This window comes from Molossus molossus, unplaced genomic scaffold (genome assembly GCF_014108415.1).
Source record: "Molossus molossus isolate mMolMol1 unplaced genomic scaffold, mMolMol1.p scaffold_m16_p_21, whole genome shotgun sequence".
NCBI classification, from domain to species: domain Eukaryota; kingdom Metazoa; phylum Chordata; class Mammalia; order Chiroptera; family Molossidae; genus Molossus; species Molossus molossus.
In genome coordinates, this window is record NW_023425357.1 from 29,570,113 (window position 1) to 29,594,430 (window position 24,318).

General features: G+C 42.9%; 1 protein-coding gene and 1 non-coding gene across 2 annotated transcripts; both read left to right on the top strand.

Annotated features, from left to right (window-relative positions):
• Positions 1-4,420: 4,420 nt before the first annotated feature.
• Positions 4,421-16,532, top strand: DUXB (double homeobox B). The gene is made up of 5 exons (XM_036273951.1): positions 4,421-4,445; positions 5,690-5,844; positions 13,281-13,377; positions 13,736-13,885; positions 15,940-16,532. Exons 1-5 carry the CDS (start codon positions 4,421-4,423, stop codon positions 16,530-16,532), a joined length of 1,020 nt encoding a protein of 339 aa, XP_036129844.1.
• A 3,065-nt stretch (positions 16,533-19,597) lies between these two features.
• LOC118639642 lies at positions 19,598-19,701 on the top strand. Its single transcript, XR_004961222.1, has one exon. It is a non-coding gene; the product is annotated as a U6 spliceosomal RNA (small nuclear RNA).
• Positions 19,702-24,318: the final 4,617 nt, after the last annotated feature.

Here is a 24,318-nt window from a genome sequence, read left to right on the forward strand (position 1 = left end):
GCGGCGGTAGTCAGGCAAGATAAGGTCATCTGGGCCCAGCACTAGGGCACAGGACTTCAGCTCAGAGGGCTGAGCTAATTGCTCTCACTCAGGCTTTAAGATGGGCGAAAGGCAAGTCAGTAAATATTTACACTGACAGCCGGTATGCCTTCGCCACAACCCATGTTCATGGAGCCCTCTACCAAAAAAGGGAATTCCTAACCTCAGGAGGGAAACAGATCAAAAATAAAGAAGGAATTCTTGCCCTCTTAGAGGCCATTTGGCTACCAACAAAAGTGGCCATTATCCACTTCCGGGGCCACCAGAACTTTGACATCCCTGAAGCTAAGGGGAACGCCTTCGCCGATCAGACAAAGGAGGCTGCCCTAAGACCAGTGGGGCCACTAGAGATCCTTCCTGTCCTTCCAGGGAAAAGCCTCCCCAAGGAGCCCTCCTGTACCCAAGAGGAGGAAGAACTTGGACGGAGGCTCAACTGTAACCAGGGGCTGCACGGCTGGAGGCTTCTCCCCAATGGGAGGATCCTCTTACCTGCGGCCCTAGGCCAAGAGCTGATCTCTCAGCTCCATCAGGGCACCCACCTGGGCAGGACTAAACTTTCCAGTCTCATAGCCCGGGATTTTTATGTCCCAAACCTCAACAGATGGATAGAATCTGAAATAAGGAGATGCCCTGCCTGTGCCCAAGTCAACTCTCACCCTCAGGAAACAACAGACCTTGGGACCCGAGAACGAGGCACAGCTCCTGGTGACCACTGGGAAATTGACTTTACTGAGGTCGCCCCTGGCCAATATAGCTATAAATATCTGCTTGTTTTCATAGATACCTACTCCGGCTGGACTGGGGCTTTTCCTACCAAGACTGAAACTACAACCACAGTAACCCGGTTACTGCTCTCTGAGATAGTCCCCCGATTTGGCATCCCTCTAGCTCTGGGCTCCGACAATGGCCCTGCATTCATTGCTCAAACCACAAAATTGTTAGCTAAAGCTTTAGGGATTACCTGGAAATTGCATTGTGTCTACAGGCCTCACAGTTCAGGACAGGTAGAAAGAATGAATAGGACATTAAAGGAAACTTTAAGTTCCACCTTGAGACGGGCCGTAACTGGATAAGGCTCCTTCCTTTTGCCCTCCTTCATGTGCACTGTACCCCTTATCTTAGGGTTTCACCCCATTTGAAATCATGTTTGGCTGACCTCCCCCTATTTTACCCAAATTCGGGCACGAGGTCTTAGCCAACCTAGGTAACCATAAACTCCTCAGTTCTCTGCAGGCAATCCAGAGGCTGAGAGAACAGACCCAACAGCTAGTCAAGGACGCCAGACCCCAACCGGGGACACCCCAGATACCACTGCACGACTTCACCCCCGGTGACTGGGTCTGGGTCAAGATACATCAGCCTGCTTCCCTCGAGCCTCGCTGGATTGGCCCTTTTTCCTGTTATCCTGACTACGCCCACCACTCTGAACTTAGCAGGATGGACATTTTGGATTCACCACACTCAGGTAAAGAAAGCACACCCTGAGCAAATACCTGAACAATGGGCCTTCCAGCGGACCAAGGATCGCCTGAAGATAAAGCTCTGCAGGGTTTCCTCTTAGTTTCTTTCCTGACTCTGATCACCAGTAAAGCACCTACCCAATTTAGATGCACTCAAGGGCGGCCACTGCTATGAAGGTACAGGCCCCCACCTGACCCTCAGAGACCTACAAGGACAGGGACATGCTTCATCATCGGCAACTATGACCTAAGCTCTTCCCCTTATGTGGACTCATGAGGGGACACTACCACCCTAACCCCATGAAGCCCCTCTTCACAAGAGACTTGGGTCCTAACTGCACCCCCCGGGTTTGCTTGCGCTTCAGGAGTGACTCCCTGCGTCTTTCCCGTTGAACCCAATGTATTCTTGCTAATATTATTCCACAGGTTTATTTCTTCTCCATTTAGCCTTAGGAGAAACCTGTTGCTTTCATGCTCACCAATCTGGTATTATTAGAGAAAGCATAAAATTAGTTAGACGGCGACTAGATGAATGAGAACAGGCTCTATCCACCTCTAAGAATTGGTATGAGAACCTCTTTAATTGGTCCCCATGGTTCACTACTCTTATCAGTGGTCTTGCGGGCCCCTTAATCCTCCTCCTATTAATATTAACTTGTGGCCCAATCCTGATTAATTGCTTAATGCAATTTTTTAGAGAAAGAGTACAGGCTGTTAAGCTCATGGTTCTTAGCACTCCCTATCAGAGGCTAGCCACAATAGAAGGAATTGAAGACACTTTAGAAGCAAGGATTTGATTTAACCCTAACACCAGTGGGGAATATAAAGGACAAACACATGCTATGTGAATGTACAGTAAAATTTTTTCCCATTACACAGACCTTACCCCCTGGATTTTAAGAGAATGGCAAGAACTAGCTGCTAATAGATAACCACTGCATTGTATAGATAACCACTGCTTTGTGTACACAGAAACTGCTTGCTCCCTCAGGCATGACAGCTAACTGCAAATATCTGCTTCTGTACATGCTTGCTTGCTCGCAAACCCTTAGCCCAAATTTCTTAACAGGGGTAAGACAACTATATAAGCAGCCCTCCCCCTGAGCTCGGGGCTGCTCTCGCCTCTGTGTATGATGGGACACTCACCATGAGGCTAATAAAGCTCTCTTAATTTGAACCCAGTTCGGAGTCTGAGTCTGGTCTGTCTTGCTGGTCTACAACAATTGGTCCATGGGCCAATGCTCTAACCACTGAGTCAAACCGGCTAGGGCTAAACCAAAGGTTTTAAGCTACAATACAAATGAGATTTTTGCTTTGCTTTGCTTTGCTTTTTAAATTTTTGTTGTTGTTTCGAATCCTTACCCAAGGATATTTTTCCATCAATTTCCAGACAGAGTGGGAGAGAGTGTGTGTGTGTGAGAGAGAGAGAAACATCGATGTGAAAGAGACATATCAACTTGTTGCCTCCCACACGGCCACAACCAGGGCTAGAGATCAAACCTGCAACCTGGGTACATGCCCTTGACCAGGAAGCGAACATGTGACTCTTCAGTCTTCAGGCTGATGCTCTAACCACTGAGCAAAACCAGCCATGGTCACTTTGATGTTTTTATAGAAGAACCACCTCCAGTACCAACCTCTATATCATTTAATGTTCAACCAGAGAAACAGAATCAGGAGTGGTCTGAACTCAATTTGCATAGGGAACTAGGGAAATTATACACGTGTGGGCACATAGATACATATACACATACATAAAGACATTTATTATAAGGAATTGGCTTATACACTTGTGTGGCCTGGATGGGCAAGAACAGATTTCTAGGGCAGGCCCTTGGAAGGGCAGGCTGAAACTGGCAGGAAAGAAAGCTGCTGTGAATGGGTGTGATTTCCTTTCCCTGGGGGATGCTGAAGCTTTGCTCCGAAGACTTTCGGTGGTTGCATAAGCCCCGCCCCGATTATTGAGGATGATCTCCTTCACAAAAATCTGAGTCTATAATTCAATCAATCCACAAAATACCTTCACAGCAACCCATGGGTTAGTGGGTTTTCTTAATAACTGTGGAGTCTAGACTAGCCAGGGTGACATGTAAACCATATGATCAATAATGGAAAGGAATGTGTCAGTAAGAGCTGAGAAAACAGGAAAAGTACAAAGTGAAGTCAGGATATCTATAAAGTATTATAAATACTATTGTCAAGCAAAAAAAAAAAAAGAATCAAGAGTTCTAAAACATTATAGAGAAAAAAATGCTTATATCTGTATACATGTAAACTAGAGAGCACAGATTCTAAGTCATATTTGAAAAGATATTAAAAGGTCTGAGCCAGCGGGAGATCACATCCACAGCACAAGGCCAATGGAGAGCAAAATGGCTTTACTGCATGCACCTGGAGGCAGGCGGGCTGAGCCCAAAAGGGGTCAGCCTCCAATTAGGGTAGGGATGTTGGTTTTATACTCTACTTTTAGCTTCCGGCAGTTCCTGCTGATGTACTCTGTCTGGCCCATTGTCCACTTTGCAGTAGGGCTGGTCTGGTATCTCGTCCACATCTGCTGGGTTATCCATTGCCTTGAGGATAATCCAGATGAACCTTATCTGTACTCAACAAAAGGCTGAGCAAAGGTCATGCAAGCAACAATTCCCCCAGTTTCTGCCTTTTGCAAACTTTTACCTTTACCCTTTAAAACATTACTAACCTTTCAGATATGATCAATGTAAAGTTGCCTGGTAGAATCTGTACTGCTTCTTCATCTGATTACTTAAAACTTCTTTCTAAATGTGTTAAATATCTAATTAAGGGATTAGATAAAAGGGTACTTAAGAAACAGGTGGGTCATCCGGGCATTGATAAGCCCTGTGACTTGGAGAGCTGCTTAGTTGCCCACTCGTCTCTGCGGAATCCAGGTAGCTCTGCCCAAGATGGATTTGAACAGTACTGCAAGTGGTAAGTTGCCATCTGCTTTTCGCTCTCTTTGATAATGTCACGTGCCTTATTTATTTTCCAGAGTCTTTTAAGGTCACAATCACAATCACGATTAGAGATATAGACTGTGGGAGCCAGGAGTGTTTTACAGTGATATGTTGTGTTAGGGGATTGATGGCTGCTTTAAAGATAGAGACTTGGAATTAAATAAAGATAACAGGGAACATTTGGGCAACATACCTGATATAAGAGATAGCCATGAGTAGCCCAGACAGTATAGTTCACTGGGCTGAGTGTTATCCCAGGCACCAGAGGTCACTGGTTCATTTCCCGGTCAGAGCACATGCCCAGGTTGTGGACTCACTCCCCAGTAGGGGGTGTGCAGGAGGCAGCCAATCAATGTTTCTATCTCTCCCTTTTTCTCTCTCTAAAACCAATAAGAACATTTTTTTTTTAAAGAGAGAGAGAGAGCCATGAGTCCCATATGCGGCTTGTCAGAAGTTTTAAAGTTGACACTTAAAATAAAGAAAAATATAAATGGGATACCTAAATATTTTATATTTAATTCTACTAAAAATATATTTTTATCACAAAGTACCAGTTTTTGTGTATTTTATTTATCCTAGTAATTTTTCCATATGTTACTTGTATCATTTATTTCCACTGGTTTACCCTGGCCGGTTTGGCTCAGCGGTTAGAGCGTTGGCCTGCAGTCTGGAGAGACCCGGGTTCAGTTCCCGCTAAGGGCACGTACCTCGGTTGCAGTTTGTCCCCGGCCCTGATTGGGTCATATGGGTGGCGATCACTCGATGTGTCCCTTTCATGTCGATGTTTCTCTCTATCTCTCTCCCTCCTACTCCCTCCTACTCTATCTGAACAAAATATCAAAAAATGTCCTTGGGTGAGGATAAAAATAAATAAATAAATAAATAAATAAATAAATAAATAAATAAATAAATAAATAAATAAATAAATAATATTTCCACTGGTTTTCCTAGCTCCCACTGCTTGCTAGTCTCTTCGCATGTAATTTTGTGGGTTTTCCAGTAACTTCTTCCTTTGATAACACAGGCTGTCATTTTTCACTGTTGTAACTATATGTCTCCAGTTTAGCATGACTTTAGCTGTATCCCTAAAGTAAAAACACAGAATAATCATTGGCCCTACAGGCTTTCAACCTGAAATAAACATAAGACATATGCTCACACAGTTTTTAATCCATAAACACATCCTTCACAATCCTCTCCCCATTTTCTCTTCATCAGGCTCACTACAGAAAGAAACCTGTCAAGTCAGGATTGTCTACAACCAGAGTCAAAAGGCTATCCTTCAAAAACAGTTTGATCGAAACCCTTACCCTGATACAGCTACTAAGAAACAGTTGGCCAAGAAAACAGGCATTCCGGAGTATAACATTCAGGTAAGCAGTAGGTTTCTATTTCATCATCTGTCAGAGTCAAGGTGAATAGAAAAGCTGGGCTCAGCACCAGCAGGCAATTAATTCTCTTATGTCAAGTATGTTGCCCAGAAGGTTTTTCCTATTATAGAACATTAAAAACAAAATAAAAGGGACAAGAAATCTGTTTATATTTTTTACCGGTGGGGGAACTATTGATTGGGTATATTCACTGATGGAGGATGGATTATATACTGACTCAGGCCCTCCCATAGGAGATACTTAAATCAATTTTAGTGAATATAGGAAATCAGATCATTATGATAATGATATGGTATCAGTAAGTATTAAAATACACACTGCAGAATAATAATTAATATGTAATTACCAGGAAAATGTGGGGCAAGAACTCATGTAAGTTCTCAATTTTGAGACTAGGTTTTCTTTTTTTAAAATTAATATCTTAAATGTGATTCATAAACAGGAGTGTATGAAGTAAAATCCCATATTGTATTATTTTGTATAGAATTACTCATGTAAAACTGAAACTAAATTGGATTTCTTCAGTCAGCAAGAAGACAACTGTAAACAATACCAAGTGAAACAGTATTTAAAAGCAATGAAGCACAGCTGGTGTTGCTCAGTGGTTGAGCATCGACCCATGCACTAAGAGGTCACAGGTTTGATTCCTGGTCAGGGCACATGCCCAGGTTGTGGGCCCGATCCCCAGTAGGGGGCATGCAGGAGGCGGTCATTCAGTGTTCTCTCTCATTGATGTTTCTATCGCTCTCTCCCTCTCTCTCTAAAATCAATAAAGAAAAAATTTTTAAAGCAATGAAGACAGGGTGCTCAGAGTAAACCGGAGTGAGCCAGAGCACAGTGTAAAGGGGGTGGCCAAGGGGCCTGGGTTCAAATTTGATAAAACAAAATAAAAATGTTTTTAATAAAAAAGCAATGGAGATGGCAGCCACTCGATGTGTCCCTTTCACATCGATGTTTCCCTCTCTCTCTACCTTCCTCTCTCTCCCTCCCACTCTATCTGTACAAAAAATGGAAAAAATGTCCTCGGGTGAGGATAAAAAAAAAAAAGCAATGGAGACAAGTAATAGTGTTGTAACCCAGGAGATCGACCACACTCAGACTCCATTTTTCAGTTTTTGGGGATGTTTTATTACCTGCGCAGGGACTGCAGCCAACCTACACAGAGGAGAACTGCAGCCCGAGCTCAGGGGGAGGGTTGCTTATATAGGGCAGGGGTCAGTCAAGAGTTTAGCAGAGCAAGCAAGCTGCTTGTACAGAAGCGGAGGCAGTTAGCGATAAGCAGGAGGGAACGGAGGGGGGGAGGGAGCTGAGGCGAAAGGGAACTGGGTGAACTGGGTCAGCATACATCTGTTCTGCTATTCATTCCATTATCCAAGTTTTAAAAACTAACAAATTCGAGACAGATATCAGCGGTCAGTCAGTAGGTGCTTTTAGAGGAAAATGATGAGTCCAGATTTGGCTACAGGTCTTCAGTCTGATGAGATGCTGGGAAAAATAATTTATTTCTTTACACATCGAGTGGCTGCCACCCGCACAACCGACCAGGGCCGGGGACAAACTGCAACCGAAGTACGTGCCCTTAGCGGGAACCGAACCCGGGTCTCTCAGGACCGCAGGCCGACACTCTAACCGCTGAACAAAACCGGCCAGGGCTATTTCTTTACTCTTTATGCATGTGTTCCGGGTGTGGGAGACAGAGCTTACTCAAAGCTCATCCTATGGGAATAGCTGGTAATTAGCTGAATGAGAGATATTGGGGCCATTTGAATTGATGTGGAAAATGGCAATTCCAGAAGACAATGTAGGATTAGGTTGACTCTGCCATAGTGTGCACTAATATATTCATTAGTTTCCAGGGTCCACCTGTGCTTAAACTTATCTAAAACTTATATATATATATGAGAGAGAGAGAGAGGGAGGCAGCTTGAAAGGCACCAGAGACCAACAGGGAAGAACTGAGTTGTTTAGCACTGGGGCGAGAGCGGGAGAGGCAGTATTCCCCCGGATAGATATGCTGGAGGAGGCTGTTGTTCCTTTGGTGAGCCCTTCCCTGACCAGACAGTCAGACGCCATATCTGGGTCTCCAACAACCTGGTTCACACTGTTTGCCCCACCCTGATGATTCCCTGAGGCCCTGCCCCACCCAACTTTCAGGCCCACCCAAGCTATTTCCAGTGGCTTTTCCATAGGATTGGCCTGTCTTGGATCCTGCTTCAGATTTTACTAAATTCTATCAAACAAACAGCACCTGGCCTCAGCAAGCTCCATATTTCTAGCTAACTGGCCCTAGGCCTGGAACTAGAAGCAGCCAACCTTGGTTCACAGCTTGGCTTTGCCTGGGCACCTCCAAGCCCAGCACAAGAAGCAGCCATCTGTAGATTGCTTTGTAGCTTATGCATAGTGGTGCCAGGTAGAACACAAGCAGAGGCTGACTGCCCCAGAGTCAGCACACCCAATAGACATCTTCAGAACACATCAAAGCACCACCACCCAACCACCTCCACAAGTAACACACTCAAAGAGTGGATTCAGTGGGTACCAGAGCCCTGCTGAAGTAAGCCTTGCTCTGTATGGTGAGCTCTACACAGCTGATCCTCCAAGCTAATCAGAGTGCACAGCCAGTCCTTGCAGCTGATCAACCTGAGTAAATCCCTCCCATTGATGTGGCAACAACAATCAATCAGTCAGAAATGAAGGATGCACTAACTGGAATAAAGAATAATTTACAGGGAATCAATAGTAGAGTAGGTGAAGCCAAGAAGCAAACCATCAATTTGGATATAAGGAAACAAAACACACCCAATCAGAACAAAGAATCCAAAGAAATGAGGGTAGTGTAAGGAGCCTTTGGGACAACTTCGAGCATACCAACATTTGCATCATGGGGGTACCAAAAGGAGAAGAGAGCGAGCAAGAAATTGAAAACCTATTTGAAAAAATAATGACAGAGCCCTGGCTGGTTTGGCTCAGTGATTAGAGCGTTGGCCTGCAGACCATAGAGTCCCTGGTTCAGTTCCTGCTAAGGGCATGTACCTCAGTTGCAGTTTGTCCCCGGCCCCAGTTGGGGGTGTGTGGATGGCAGCCACTCCATGTGTCTCTCTCACATCGATGTTTCTCACTCTCTCTTCCTCCCTCTCTCCCTCCCGTTCTATTTGAGGATAAATGCAAAACTGTCCTTGGGTGAGAATTTAAATAATAATAATAACAACAACAGAAAACTTTTCTAACTTGGTGAAGGAAACATACATACAAGTCCAGGAAGCACAGAGAGTCCCAAGCAAGATGAACCCAAAGAGTCCCATCCCAAGACACATCATCATCATCAAAATCCAAAAGATTAAAGACAAAGAGAGAATCTTAAAAAACTACAAGAGAAAAGCAGTTAGTTACCTACAAGGGAGCTCCTATAAGATTGTCAGCTGATTTATCATAAGAAACTTTGCAGACCAGAAAGGAGTGGCAAGAGATATTTAAAGTAGTGAAAAGCAACAACTTACAACCAAGATTATTCTATCCTGCAAAGCTATTATTTAGAATTGATGGACATATAAAGAGTTTCTTAGACAAGAAAAGGCTAAAGGAGTTCATCACCACAAACCAGTATGACATGAAATGAAGGAGGAGGAGGAGGAGGAGAAAATGAAGAGAAAGGAGAAAATGAAGGACAAAATGAAGAAGGAGAAAATGAAGAAGAAAAATATGAACAATAAAATGGAAATAAATAGATATCTACCAACAATTGAATCTACAAATAAAATGAGCAAGCAGAACAGAAACAGACTCATAGATACAGAGAACATTTTTTTTTATCCTCACCCAAAGACATTTTTTTTTTTTTGCATTTCAGATAGGGAGGAAGAGAGAGAGAGAAACATCGATATGAGAGAGACACATGGAGTGGCTGCCACCCACACAACCCCAACTGGGGCCGGAGACAAACTGCAACCGAGATACATGCCCTTAGCAGGAACCGAACCCGGGTCTCTCTGGTCTGCAGGCCGACGCTCTAACCGCTGAGCCAAACTGGCCAAGGCAATACAGAGAACTTTTTGATAGGAGGGGTCTGGGGAAATGGGTAAAAAACATGAAGGAATTAAGAAGTACAAATTGTTTGTTAGACTTATGAACTTCAAAGGGAAGGGGGAGGGAGGGCAGGAATAGATAAACCAAAAAATGTACATGCATATATGCATAACCAGTGGACACAGACAATAGTGTGAGGAAGGCAGGAGAAGGGAGGGAGCGGGGAGAGGAAGTCAATGAGGGGGAAAAGGGGAACATCTGTAATACATTCAACAATAAAGATAGGTTTCAAAATAAATAAATAAATAAATAAATAAATAAATAAATAAATAAATAAATAAAAATATTTTTATTATAATTTAGGAAGCAGATATAACCTTTTAGCACAATACCTGGGATATAAGAGTGGTCCTTGGATACTGGTTGTCATTAATAGTCTAACTGTTGTCATAAATGATCTAATTATAATATAAAACATTCAGCAATAATTAGAAAGTGTGTTGCAATTCTGACTCTAGTAATGAGAAAACAAAGAGTTCACTTGTTTATTTTAGTGACAGTAGTCTAACAGCGAGATATATAGGGTCTCTAGGAATCTCCTTATCTATTGTTGACTATGGGACAAAATAAGAGGAAATGTGGACAAGTGTTAGTCCAGCTCTTGACTGTAACTAATTCTACTCCCCAGTTAAAGAAATAATTTTCCAAGGTTATGTCCATGTGTATTTTGTTTTATGAAATAAATGGTATTTCTTATGAAGAGATAATGGGCGCCAAGAAGACACTTAATTTTTTTTTCATCCTCTCCTGAGGACATATTTGCACTTATTTTCAGATAGAATGGGAGGGAGAGGGGGAGGAAAAGAGAGAGAGAAACATCGATGTAAGAGAGACACATTGAGTGGTTGCCACCCACATGACCCCAACCGGAGCCAGGGACAAACTGCAACCAAGGTACGTGCCCTTAGCAGGAACCGAACCCAGGACTCTCTTGTCCACAGGCCGATGCTCTAAGAGCTGAGCCAAACTGGCCAGGGCCCTAGAAGACATTTAAACATTAAAGATCTGTTATAAGAAAAAGGGAGAGATTGGTGGAGAGAGATACTAATTTCCTTTGTGAAAACCAACAGTGTCTCTTAAATCAGAAAGATTTACTTGGTATACCATGAGGATGACCATGAAAGAAATGCTAGTTAGAGCTGAGAGCAGATTGTGTGCTGTCCTGAATTGTATGCCAGTTGTTATGTTGTAGGACAATGAAAAGCTAGGAAAATTCTGGGACAAGAGGAATAGGGAAACTAAGGCAGGAAAGTTAAACAAAGCCAAAAAGCTTTGCAGGCTGCTTGTAGCAAGGCCTTACGTTGAGAATGCAAGGTTAAAACCTCTCTTTCTCACAGAAGAATGCAGGAGAGGAAGGGGAATGGAAGGCAGAGGAGGAGGAGGAATCAGAGTTCACTTAGTGCAAATCATCCCAAAGTTGTTAGGACAGAAGGGAGGAGAAAAGAAGAAGAGTATTAACAAAAAAAGACCAGGAGTCTGGATTTAATTGCCAGGTACCTCCCATAAATTATGGAAAAGCCATAACAAAGGAAAGGGGAGACTTTTAGAGTTAATCTGTACCAGGATGTCTAGCAAAGAAACTTTCATTTATTTATTTTTTATTATTTTATTTTTGTTGCAGATGCATCTCCTTTTTCACCCCATTGACACCCTCTTCCCCATCCCCCCCACCCCATCCCCAGCTTTGTTGTCCATGTCCATTGGTTATGCATACATGCATATAAGTTCTGTGGTTTATCTTTTCCCACCCCCCACCACCCCCTCTTCTGAGGGTTGTCAGTTTGTACCCTATTTCCGTGCTTCTGGGTCTACCCTATTCCTCAGCCTGTTATATTCATTATATTCCATATATAAGTGAGATCATGTGGTATTTGTCTTTTACTGCTTGTCTTGTTTCGCTTAGGATAATACTCTCCAGGTCCCTCCATGTCATCTCAAAGGATAAGAGATCTTTCTTTCTTACAGCTGCATAGTACTCCATTGTGTATATGTACCACTGCTTTTTTATCCATTCGTCTACTGATGGACACTTGGGCTGTTTCCAGGTCTTAGCTATTGTAAATAGTGCTGCTATGAACATGGGGGTACATACATTTTTTCTGATTGGTATTTCAGGCTTCTTCGGGTATATTCCTAGAAGTAGGATCACTGGGTCAAATGGAATTCAATTTTTAATTTTTCGAGGAAACACCATAGTGTTTTCCATAGTGGCTGCACCAGTCTGCATTCCCACCAGCAGTATACTAAAGTCCCCTTTTCTCCACACCCTCGCCAACACTTGTTGTTTGATGATTTGTTGATGGCGGCCATTCTGACAGGTATGAGGTGATACCTCATTGTTGTTAGCAAAGGAACTTTTTTAAGAAACGTATAGACAGCCCTGGCCAGTTTGGCGCAGCGGTTGGAGCGTCAGCCTGCGGCACTGAGAGACCCGGGTTCGGTTCCCGCTAAGGGCACGTACCTCGGTTGCAGTTTGTCCCCGGCCCTGGTTGGTCGTGTGGGTGGCAGCCACTCGATGTGTCCCTTCACATCGATGTTTCTCTCTCTCTCTCTCTTTCTCCCTCTCTCCCCCCCCCCCCCCCCCCCGCTCTATCTGAACAAAAAATGGAAAAATGTCCTCGGGTGAGGATAAAAAAAAAGAAAAGAAAAGAAACGTATAGACAGAAGAGTATACAAGGCAGAAACTGTCCACCCTACTTGCTCTTCAGATTAGCTGAGAGCCCATCTGTGCTTCATAAGCCAGATGTATAGGTTTGCCTGCTTTGTTTCATTAATAAATGTGCATGCATTGTCCAGCTGGTGTGGCTCAGTGGTCGAGCATCGACCCATGCACAAAGAGGTTGCCGCAGGTTCAATTCCCGGTCAGGACACAAGCCCAGGTTGTGGGCCCAACCCATCTCTCTCTCTCTCACTTTCTCTCTCTCTCAAATCAATAAAGAAAAAAAAAATTTTAATAAAATAAAATAAATAAATGTGCATGCTTTAATGTTTTAATAAATTCACTTGCATTAATGTTTTAATAAATTCACTGAACAAAATGCAAATATTACCTAGAGTCTCATGTAAATTATTTTATATGAGAAGACAAGGATCGAGGTTGGGGCCAGCCCGCCCCTTTTGATTCAGGGGGCTGTCCAGTAACACTTCTCTGGTGTCTGTGAGAGGTGCATGTCACATTTTCGTCACAGTTACACCATTCTAAGATAATACATCACCTTTTTCTTATGGGTATTATCCCAATGGCAGGTTGATCAAATCAGTTTTGTTTAATTGCTTTGATATTTGCAATGGCATATAGACTGAGTTACCTGACTTTCATGTCTTCTCCCACTTAGATTTGGTTTAAAAACCAGAGAGCAAAACAGAGATCTGAATGGTCCTTAGAAAGAGACCAAACCCAGGAACCACACCAGCATCAGCCTTGGGCTCAAGGTAAGAACCCACAGATCTACATGCATTTCTTCAGTGGGTCCCATAAAGAGTAAAAATGGTTCTGCAGGCTGTGTCCAAATTCTCCACAAAACAGTCCTTATCTTAGAACCGAGTTACAACTTGTCCTAGGCACCCTAGTGTCAGAAATATAAGCATGGTCCTCCAGCTGGCTGGGACAGGCAGGTTCTTCTCTAGCACGTCTCTGGGCCTTTTGACCCTGCTGCTGTAAGCCTGGTGTCACCTTGGGGGGATTCAGAGACAGTAAGTATGGTCAGCATTTCCTTCTCAAGTTTGAGTTTCCAGTTCAAATGTGAAAACTGCCCTAGTAGCTGTCTTTTGTTCCCATGTTATGCTTTAGAATACTTACCAAATGAAGCCAGGCAAGACCAGACATCCATCACAAGTTCTCAATCAAACATCCCAGTTCAACCCTTTGACGGGGACCATTTCCCTGATACTGCAACCAGGAAAATATTGGCTAAACAAACAGGCATTCAGGAATCAAGAATTCAAGTAAGTTCTATGTCTGTGGCACCAAATACAGTCGGCCCTTGCCACTTCGCACTTCGACTTTCGCGGCTGCACTCTATTGTGGTTTTTTCAAATATATTCATTAAAAAGTTGATCAAGACAGAGAAAATGATACAGCGCATGCTTGGTTGTCTGAGTCAATTACACACCCCTGTATTACAATTAAAATTAAAATTACTGCCCGGCTGGTGTGGCTCAGTTGTTGAGGATCGACCCATGCACCAAGAGGTCGCCAGTTCGATTCCCAGTCAGGGCACATGCCCAGGTTGTAGGCCTGATCCCCAGTGGGGGGTATGCAGGAGGCGGCCAGTCGATGTTCTCTCATTGATGTTTCTATCTCTCTCTCTCTCTCTCTCTCTCTCTCCCTCTCCCTTCCTCTCTCTCTAAAATCAATAAAAAAAAATTTATTTTTAAAAAATTAAAATTACTGTACGTATGGACTGTAGGCCTATGTATTCGAGCACCCCAGGAATCCTTCAATGCCAGGTGCAACCACTAGAGTCTGGAACAGATTAACTGCGATAAATGAGGGATGACTGTGTCTCCGATGATACTGCCTCCTCAAAGGCTGCTAGAAAAGGATTAACCTATCTCGAATTATCAGTCATCATGGGGCAAAGGCATGGGATGATAAAGACCTGGTATCGTAAGTCAGATTCTTGCAAAAGGAAGAATTTTCACATTTGTCAGTGGTGTGTCAATTTAAAAATCACCAGCAGCAAAAATGTGGGAAAATGTGAAAGTTAATACCTATTTTGAGAACACTGTCAGGTTTTCTACACCTTGACACTTGTCATGTCAGGTCAGAGAATTATTTCTCTTTTTTTAGAGGCAGTGAGGATCAAGTGAACAGAAAGAGAAAGAGGAGGAAGAGGACAAAAGGGAGGAAAAAGAGGAGGAGGAGAAAGAGGTGGTGGGAGAGGAGGAGGAGAAGGAGGAGGATGAAGAGGAGGTGAGGGAGGATGAAGAGGAGGAGAAGGAGGAAGAGTGAGAATTATTTCTTGTAATGGGTTGTCTTGTGCCTGGTAGAATATTTTTCAGCATTTCTGGCCTCTACCAACTAGATACCCTGCCTACTTCCTTCCCACTGTTTGTGATACCCTTGAAAAAATCTATAGAAATAGTCAAATATTTTCCAGTTGGGGAACAAAATCGCCCCCATTGAGTTCCTTTTACCTAAGTTATGGGGATAGTGGTTTAGTGTATGTTAAATGCTCATACTAGGAAGCACATTCATAGGTTTATCAGCATAGAAATCCTCAAAAACTTACTAACCTTTGTTCACATTTACACAGGTATATATAAGATGCATATTTTTAAATTATTTATTTATTTTAGAGAGGGAGGAAGGGAGAGGGGGAGAGAGAAAAAAACATCGATGAGAGAGAACATCAGTTGGCCACCTCCAGCATGCCCCATACTGGGGATTGGGCCCACAACCTGGCATGTGCCCTGACTGGGAATTAAACCAGCAACCTCTTGGTGCATGGGTCGATGCTCAACCACTGAGCCACACCAGCAGGGCAAGATACATACTCTTATGTACACATTGGCAAAGAGGAAAAAAATGTCAACCTGGTCAAAAGAACTTGTTTGCTAATCCTTTGTTGTAATTCAAGAAAAGATTCTAGCCCTGGTCGGTTTGGCTCAGCAGTTGGAGCATTGGCCTGCGGACCAGAGTCCCAGGTTTGGCTCCCGCTAGGGGCACATACCAAAAAAGAAAAAAGAAAAAAGAAAAGATTCTAGAAAATGCCTTTTCAGCCAGTTTCAATTCATCTATCATTGAGTGCGTTGTGACCTCAATTTATGTGTTTGTATGTTTGTGTATATACATATACATATGCATACACACACATATACAAACACATACATACTGGACATATATTTTGTGTGTGTGTGTGTGTGTGTGTGAATATATAAAACCATCCTGATATTAGGGCCTATGTTAATACTCCCTTTGCTTTACACAGTATGAGAAACAATGCTAGAATTGCTTATGTCTTATGATGTTCGTGTCTCCCCTTCTCCTCGCATACGTTTGGTTTCAGAACCGAAGCTCTCCATACCCAGGGCAGAGCAGAAGTAAGCTTGTGAATTCCATGGTAAACAACCCACATGGGACACCAGATCTGACAGTTCAGCAGCACCAAATCAGCCTGTCTACTCTCCCAGATGGGTCTCATCTTCCTTCCTCCAATTTTTTCAACAAGAACCAAACATCTCTACCTGCTCCATTCCCATCCCATGTGTCCTTTGTCCCTTGTGTGAGCCAAGGGCCAAGTGTCCTGATGGTGCAGCCCATACAGGCTGTGCAAGAAGGAGAGAACTCTCTCTCTACTCAGACACTTACAAACTACCTGCCAGTACTGCTGACTCCAGGAGGGGACCGCCCCAATACTCACACTCCTTTCTGGCCCCAAAACCAAGAAAAATGCCAGAATCACGAAGAACAGACTGCCACAGGAGTACTACAGTTGAAGGACTATAATCAGCCTCATACTGAGCACGAAAAACACCAATCACAGAATCTGGATCAGACGGACCTACCTCACATTATGCAACGCTGGGATGAGTGTTGCCAGGCTCTGATTGCAGAATGGGACCCTCAAAAAGGGACACACTGAGCCACACAACGCACAGGTCAGCTGGAGAACCACAATCATCTCATTCCTTCGACCAATTGCACCAACAATATATAGAAACCTCAAGCCTTTAGGTCAACTCCTGCAATCCCCAAATTTCAGAAAAAGGTACACATTTTTCTGAGTCTTCATACACAAGAAAGGATGCTCCAGGATCGCAGTTGTGCCTCACTGAAGATTTTCAGGCTCCACTCCACGCGACGCAAAGCTTACTTTCCGGAGGAGGAAGACGTCACTCCCATGGAAACTGATCCAGGCCTCCTTTCTTCGGAGGCGGGATAAGTGCAATTTAAAGGACAATAAACAGTCAGCCGGTGTGGCTCAGTGGTTGAGTGTTGACCCACCAAGGGGTCACCGGTTTGATTCCCTGTCAGGACACATGCCCAGATTGTGGGCCCAATCCCCAGTGGGGGCATTCAGGGGGTGGCCAATTGATTTTTCTCTCATCAATATTTCAATCTCTCTCTCCCTCTCCCTTATCTCTTTTTAAAAAACAATAAAGAAATATTTTTAAATAATAATTTTTAAAATAAACATTAATTTATCATACCATCCAGCAATTCCACTCTTAGGTATTAACCAAGGGAAACTAAAACATATGTCCACACGAATGTTCTTAGCAGCATTATTCATAATAGCCAAAAAGTGGAAATGATCCAAATGTCTATCAACTAGTGAACAGATAGACAAAATGTTGCATATTCATGTAAGAGAACATTATTTAGCAATAAAAAAAATAAACTACTGATATATACTTCCTTCACTGATGAACCTCAAAAACATTATATACTAAGTAAAGGAAGGCAGACATTAAGAGATTATATTAAAGACATTAAAAGTATGAGTATATTTATATGAAATTTCCAGAAAAGGCAAACCTACAGCGAGAGAAAGCAGAACCGTTTGCCTGGGGCTGAAGGAGGGAACAGGAATTGTCTGCAAATGGGCAGAAGGAAACTTTGGGTGAGGAAATGATTTAAAACTTAATCATTTCCCAACAGGTGCGGCCCAGCCGTTGAGCATCGACCCACATTCCAAGGGGTCACCGGTTCGATTCCCAGTCAGGGCACATGCCCACGTTGTGGGCCAAATCCCCAGTGGGGGGCATGCAGGAGGTGTCCAGTTGATATTCTCTCTCATCAATGTTTCCCTCTCCCTTCCTCTCTCTCTAAAAATCAATAAAGAAAATAAATAAAGAAAGAACAATAAACAATGAAGTCATCCTGTTCAGGACAAGACTAATGCAGTGGGGAGGAGAAACCACTTGGAAGCCCAAGGAAAGGTTTTACGGTGTTGTGGGCAGTGGGTGTCTTCTGTACTCACTTCACTGAGTGAAGGATTGTTTCCATGCTGCCTCTGCAAGCACCGTGGGCACCAGGCAGTGGACACATCTGCTGAATCCTGAACAGCATCTTACTGACAAATGACCTCTTCCCTGTAATCAACACATCCTCTAGCATCTGGAAAATCTACAAACTGTAACCAAACCCAGGCGAGAACAGGTCTACAAAGGACACATCGGCACTTTCCCTTAGGGCAAGATGGGAAGGCAAACTGATTTGAGTTTGTCATGTAAAAAATGAAGCGATGGCCCTGGTCAGTTTGGGTCAGTGGTTAGAGTATCGGCCCACAGACAAATGAGTCGCAGGTTGGATTTCAGTCAAGGGCACGTACCTCAGTTGGGGTTCATCCCCAGCCCTGGTCGGGTGGTACAGATGGCAACCAGTTGATGTGTCTCTCTCATATCACTGTTTGTCTCTCTCTCTCACCCTCCCTCCCTCTTCCTCATGCCCACTCTATCTGATGATAAACAGAAAAATATCCTCAGGTGAGGATTAAAAATAAAAAATGAAGGGATGGCATGGCCAGCATGGCTCAGTGGATTGAGCGTCCTCCCATGGGCCGAGAGGTCCTAGTTCAATTCCCAGTCAGGGCACATGCCTGCGTTGCAGGCTCAATCCCCAGTAAGGGGCGTGCAGGAAGCAGCCAATTGATGTTTCTCTCTCACATCGATGTTTCTCTCTCTCTCTCCTTTCTTTTCTAAAAAAATCAATAAAAACATATTGAGAAGAAAAAAATGAAGGGATGCTGTTTTTTCTAATGATGTGAGTTCATAAAAGTGAGCTTTTCCCTGAAACTCTGAGGGTTTGAATTGGGAACTAGAAACTTCCTCAGTATTTCTCAATAAAGGAATGATTAACATGAAGTAAGATAGATCCATAATACTATGTGGTGTGTTTTTTTTAATCGTCACCCGAGGACATTTTTTTCATATTTTGTTCAGATAAAGCAGGAGAGAGAGAGAAACATCAATGTGAAAGGGACACATCGAGTGGCTGCCACCCGCATGACCCAACCAGGGCTGGGAACAAACTGCAACTGAGGTACATGCCCTTAGTGGGAACCGAACCCGGGTCTCTCTGGACCGCAGGCCGATACTCTAACCACTGAGCCAAACTGGCCAGGGCCATAATACTATGTTTTACATATATTTATTCCTTTGACTAATTAAACATATCAAAAATTACAAGGAAAATATAATAGCAGCACCATATTTTGACTATACTCTAATGTTACTATTTCCACAATTTTAGAAAAAAATATTATATATGTATATATATTTCACTTTTTTATGAATAATGTTAATCTATTTTTTTTTTTTTATCCTCACCCGAGGACACTCTTCCACTTTTTGTTCAGATAGAGCAGGAGGGAGAGAGAGGAGGAGAGAGAGAGAAACACCGATGCGAAGGGACACATCGAGTGGCCGCCACCCGCACGACCAACCAGGGCCAGGGACAAACTGCAACCAAGGCACGTGCCCTCAGCGGGAACCGAACCCGGGTCTCTCTGTACTGCAGGCCGACGCTCCAACCGCTGAGCCAAACCGGCCAGGGCTGAATAATGTTAATCTAAAACCTGGGAAACCATTCTCACTTTTTCCCTTCTTTTGAAATAGTAACTTATAAAAATAAATTTTTGTGTATGAAGGTGTATGTGGGTTTACCTTGGTACAATAAAAGTATCTCTGAAAAATATTACTTTTTATACTTCCTTCAGCTGCATACATGTTAAAATTGGGACAATACAGAAATTAGCATGGTCCCTGAGCAAGGATAACATGCAAATTTGTGAAGCGGTCCAAAAATTTTACTCGTTAACTTCAGCTAATGAAGATAAAGAAAATTGGTATAGAAATTATTTTACAAAGGAGTCAAAATTCCTGCAATAACCATTGCTAGAATGCAGGTCTTGAGAGATCACTGATAGTTGAAAAAATTATGCAAAGTTCTTCAGAAGTTGGTTAAGACGCTATGCCTAGAGATTTTGTGAATATGGTGGAAAAAGAAATCATTGATCCAACTAAGGTTGTAAGAGCTGCTTTATTGGATGCTGCTGGAGTGACAGAAATTCTTAAAGAGAAAGACCCTGGAAGAGGTGGGATGAGTGGAACGGGAGGTGGTATGGGAGGTGGCATGTCCTAATCCTAGAATAGTGCTTTGCCGTTATTGAGAACAGTGAGGCTCAAGGTCGTGCTCCTCACCTATAACTTCAGAGAAGTCAGTTTAAGGAAATGCTGAAGATAAAGGCTGGCTGATGTGTAAGAAAATCACTATAACCATGAGTACTGTTTTCAGCTGACAACATACAATGGTTTACTGCCGCCATTGTCCGTGCCTACAGATAATTTATTTTCTATTTTTGAATAAAAATACATTTGTACATTCCTGATAACTAAGTGCTAGAGCCATATACCAATGTACTGCTTTCAACTGAAATCATTGGGGCATTTTTACTACTATTCTGTTAAAATCAGGATTTTGGTGCTTGCCATCCGCCAATGAGAAGCAGCCTTTTTGTAGAGAATAAGAGTAATTATGTACAAAGTAGAGAAATATCGCCCTGGCTAGTTTGGCTCAGCGGTTAGAGCGTTGGCCTGTGGTCCAGAGAGACCAGGGTTCGGTTCCTGCTAAGGGCATGTACCTCGGTTGCAGTTTGTCCCCGGGTGGCAACCACTCGATGTGTCCCTTTCACGTTGATGTTTCTCTCTCTCTTCTCTCTCTCTCTCTCTCTCTCCCTCTCTCTCCTTCTCTCTCCCTCCCACTCTATCTGAACAAAAAAAACTAAAAAATGTCCTCGGGTGAGGATTAAAAAAAAAAAGTAGAGAAATATCTAATTATGTGGCCTCTGTGTAATAAGAATTTGTTTAAAAAGAAAAATATTACTTCTTTGTTCATTTTATCAATTTGCATTGTTTTGTCTTATTGCTTTGTTTACTTTCCATGTGAAGGTATCAGAACGAGTTCAGTACACATAGTTCTACATGCACTAATACAAACAGTTGTGAGGTAGACATCCTTACTGGTGCATTATGTGCAAGAGTTTTTCTGGGTGTTTATACACTAACGCACAAGTGCCAGACTATTCCAACATTAATATTTATCGTCAAATTACACTCAGCAGAAATTATTTTTCCTAATGTTAGTTGTACTTTCATTATCACCTAGGGAATTTAAACTCACAAGCATCTGCACACACACAAAGACATATATTACTGTCAGAAATCTACCAAAACAAAGAATCTAATTATTTGATAGTGCTGATTTGATACCACCATGCACAGACTGAGCAGCTTAAATAACAGAAATTTATTTTTCACAGTTCTTGAGAATGGAATTCCAAGCTCAAAGTGTCTACAGGTTTGATTTCTTCTGAGGCTTCTCTCTTTGCTATGCTGATGGCCGTCTTCTCCTTTGTGTCCTGAAGGTCTTTCCTCTATGTGCACATCCTTGGTGTACCTGTTGGTGTATGCAAATTTCCTCTTCTTGAATTTCATTTTCTTACATTCAAGTGCATTGGCTCTGGCTTAAGTTTTGGTTTAAGAGGGTACTAAACTCACCCCAGTCTAATAGCCTCCTTGTTTAACTACTTAAACACCTGTAAGAAACTTTTTTTTTAATAGACAGTAACATCGATTTTTGTTGTTCCACTTATTTATGCATTCATTGGTTGATCTTGTATGTCCCCTGATCAGTGATCGAACCCACAACCTCGGTGTATGGGGACAACACTCTAACCAACTGAGCTACCCATCTAGGGCCAAGAAACGATTTTCAAGAAGTTTCCATTGTCCACTTTATAAATGTTAGAAAATAGTCCTGGCCAGTTTGGCTCAGCGGTTAGAGTGTGGGCCCGCGGACCAGAGAGACCCGGGTTCAGTTTCCACTAGGGGCGTGTACCTCAGTTGCAGTTTGTACCCGGCCCTATGGGGTTGTGTGGGTGGCAACTAATTGATGTGTCTATCTCACACCAATGTTTCTCTCTCTTCTTCCCTCTCTCCTTCCTGCTCTATCTGAAGATAATGCAAAAATGTCCTCAGGTGAGGATAAAAAAATAAATAAATACATAAATACGTAAATAAATAAATATGTTAGAAAATAATTTGATTACTTAATTCTGCATTGTGGACAATAGCTATTAATTAAATACATAAACCATTAGACAGAACAATCATCAGCAAGCTTCTCTGCAGAGCCCAGATGAGCTCTTCAAATCTTTGTACACAAATGTATAACCTACCTCATGTCTGAGGCAGTCCCAGGTGATGGACTCAGAAAACAACCCGATATATTCCCCAGAAGGATCCCACTGCCAGTAAATTATCGAAACTGAAAGCTGCAGGTAGAAAGAAAGAACTGGGGGAAGCCCTCTTGTTGACAGACACAACTATACTGGAATCTGCAGAAACTAAGAGGAAAAGACCAGAAAGATATGCAGAGTGAGTTTCAAGGTGATGGTCATTATTGATAGAGAAGCATAAATAACATTTGCTATAAGACGATATGCTCAGGAAGCAAATTAAAAACCCTAATTCCCTGACTTTTGTTTGGGTATTCACCTTCCCCTCTCAGGCCATATCCCCAAGCAAGGTTACACAATCTGCAACCCAAGGAGGGTAGACATTGATTAATCTACATTCATCAAGTCAACTTCATTTAGGAAGAGTTAGGAAGGCGCATGTGCCATAATTCTAGCCAATGAGAAGTCTAGGAGGGGCTTCTAGGAAAGGTTGCCCACCAATACAGGAAAACACCTGGAGGAAATCCTCTGCTGTTGGAACTATAGCAGCCACCTTTCAACCACAAGGGGAGAAGCCAATGCGACAAGCTTAAGGATGGCCAAGTAGCAAAATAGAACCACAAGCCACTCTACCTCAGGACTTGTTATATACACCAGATATAAATCCCCTTTTCTTCTTTATTGATTTTAGAGAGAGAGGAAGGGAGAGGGAAAGATAGAAACATCAATGCAGAGAGAACATCGATTGGCCACCTCCTGCATGCCCCCACTGGGGATTTGGCCCACAACCTGAGCATGTGCCCTGACTAGGTATGGAACCAGTGACTTCTTGGTGAATAGGCCGACACTCAACCACTGAGCCACACTGGCTGGGTGATCCCCTTGTTTTTTAAAGTCTTTTGTGTTGTTTTCTGTTACATGCAACTAAATATACCTTACTATACATAGGCAGGTGGGCATATGATCCGGCAAATAGCACTAGACCAAAAACAAGAGAGAATCAGAACAGTTCAAGCAGCAGCTTAAAGTTTTAAAACTCAACTGCCTCTGTTTAAAAGGAATGGAAAACAATACCAGGACCAAAACCCACTACTGTAGGAAGGAAAAATAGACAAAAAAGGAAATGCTTCTGCCACTAATAAAGTTGTAACAGTTACTTAAGGCCTAGAAATGTTCAGAAGCTGAAATATGGGGTCAAGTGGTACGCTGGTGGAGGAGGAACGGTGAGGAAGGCCCAGAATTCAAGAGATACAATGAGGAGGAAATGGTGTGTCCCAGAGCACAAGCAGAAAAGCAGAGCCAAATTCATGAAGCAAAGAAAGAAAACCCCAAGAACAAGAATCTGGCAGCTTGAGGGAGAGGTATCCCAATTTCAGGACTTGAACAGCTGATCTCTGGAGTCAATGCAGCCATAGCTCAATGCCATTAAACATTAAGATCCAACTCAGTTTCCTTACTTAAATCTATGTTCCCAAAAGTACTTCTCATGTTTTGTTTCCCTTCATATATCTCCTGGCCCAAGAGATGAAATGACCACAGAACTTATAAAATCAGATATTTTGAAAGTTAGTGGCTTATTAGGAGCACTATAAGTTGGTGTGTATTTGACTTAAACATGTCTTCTGGGCCCTGGCCAGTTTTGCTCAGCGGTTAGAGCATTGGACAGTGGAACGATAAGTCTTGGGTCCAATTCTGGTCAAGGGCAAGTACCTCAGTTGCAGTTCGTCCCCGGCCCTGGTGGGGTTATGTGGGAGGCAACCAGTCAATGTGTCTTTCACATCAATGTTTCTCTCTCCCTCTCCCTCTCCCTCTCTCTCTTACCCTTCTCTACCTCTCTCCCTCCCTTTCCTCCCTCTATCTGAAGATAAATGGGAAAATATACTTGGGTGAGGATTAAAAATAATAATAATAAATAAATAAATAGCCCTGGTCGGTTTGGCTCAGCAGTTAGAGCGTTGGCCTGCGGTCCAGAGAGACCGGGTTCGGTTCCCACTAAGGGCATGTACCTCAGTTGCAGTTTGTCCCAGGCCCTGGTTGGGTCGTGTGGGTGGCAACCACTCGATGTGCCCCTTTCACATTGATGTTTCTCTCTCTCTCCCTCCCTCCCACTCTATCTGAACAAAAAATGTCCTCAGGTGAGGATAAAAAAATAAATAAAAAATAAACATGTCTTTTGGGAGTCTGGGTA

Excerpts from the sequence above, each read along its gene's own strand:
- DUXB (XM_036273951.1), top strand. The coding sequence starts at position 4,421 with ATGGATTTGAACAGTACTGCAAGTG. Across the intron at positions 4,446-5,689 it reads TTTGAACAGTACTGCAAGTG|GCTCACTACAGAAAGAAACC; the intron begins GTAAGTTGCCAT and ends TCTCTTCATCAG. Across the intron at positions 13,886-15,939 it reads AGGCATTCAGGAATCAAGAA|CATACGTTTGGTTTCAGAAC; the intron begins TTCAAGTAAGTT and ends CCCTTCTCCTCG.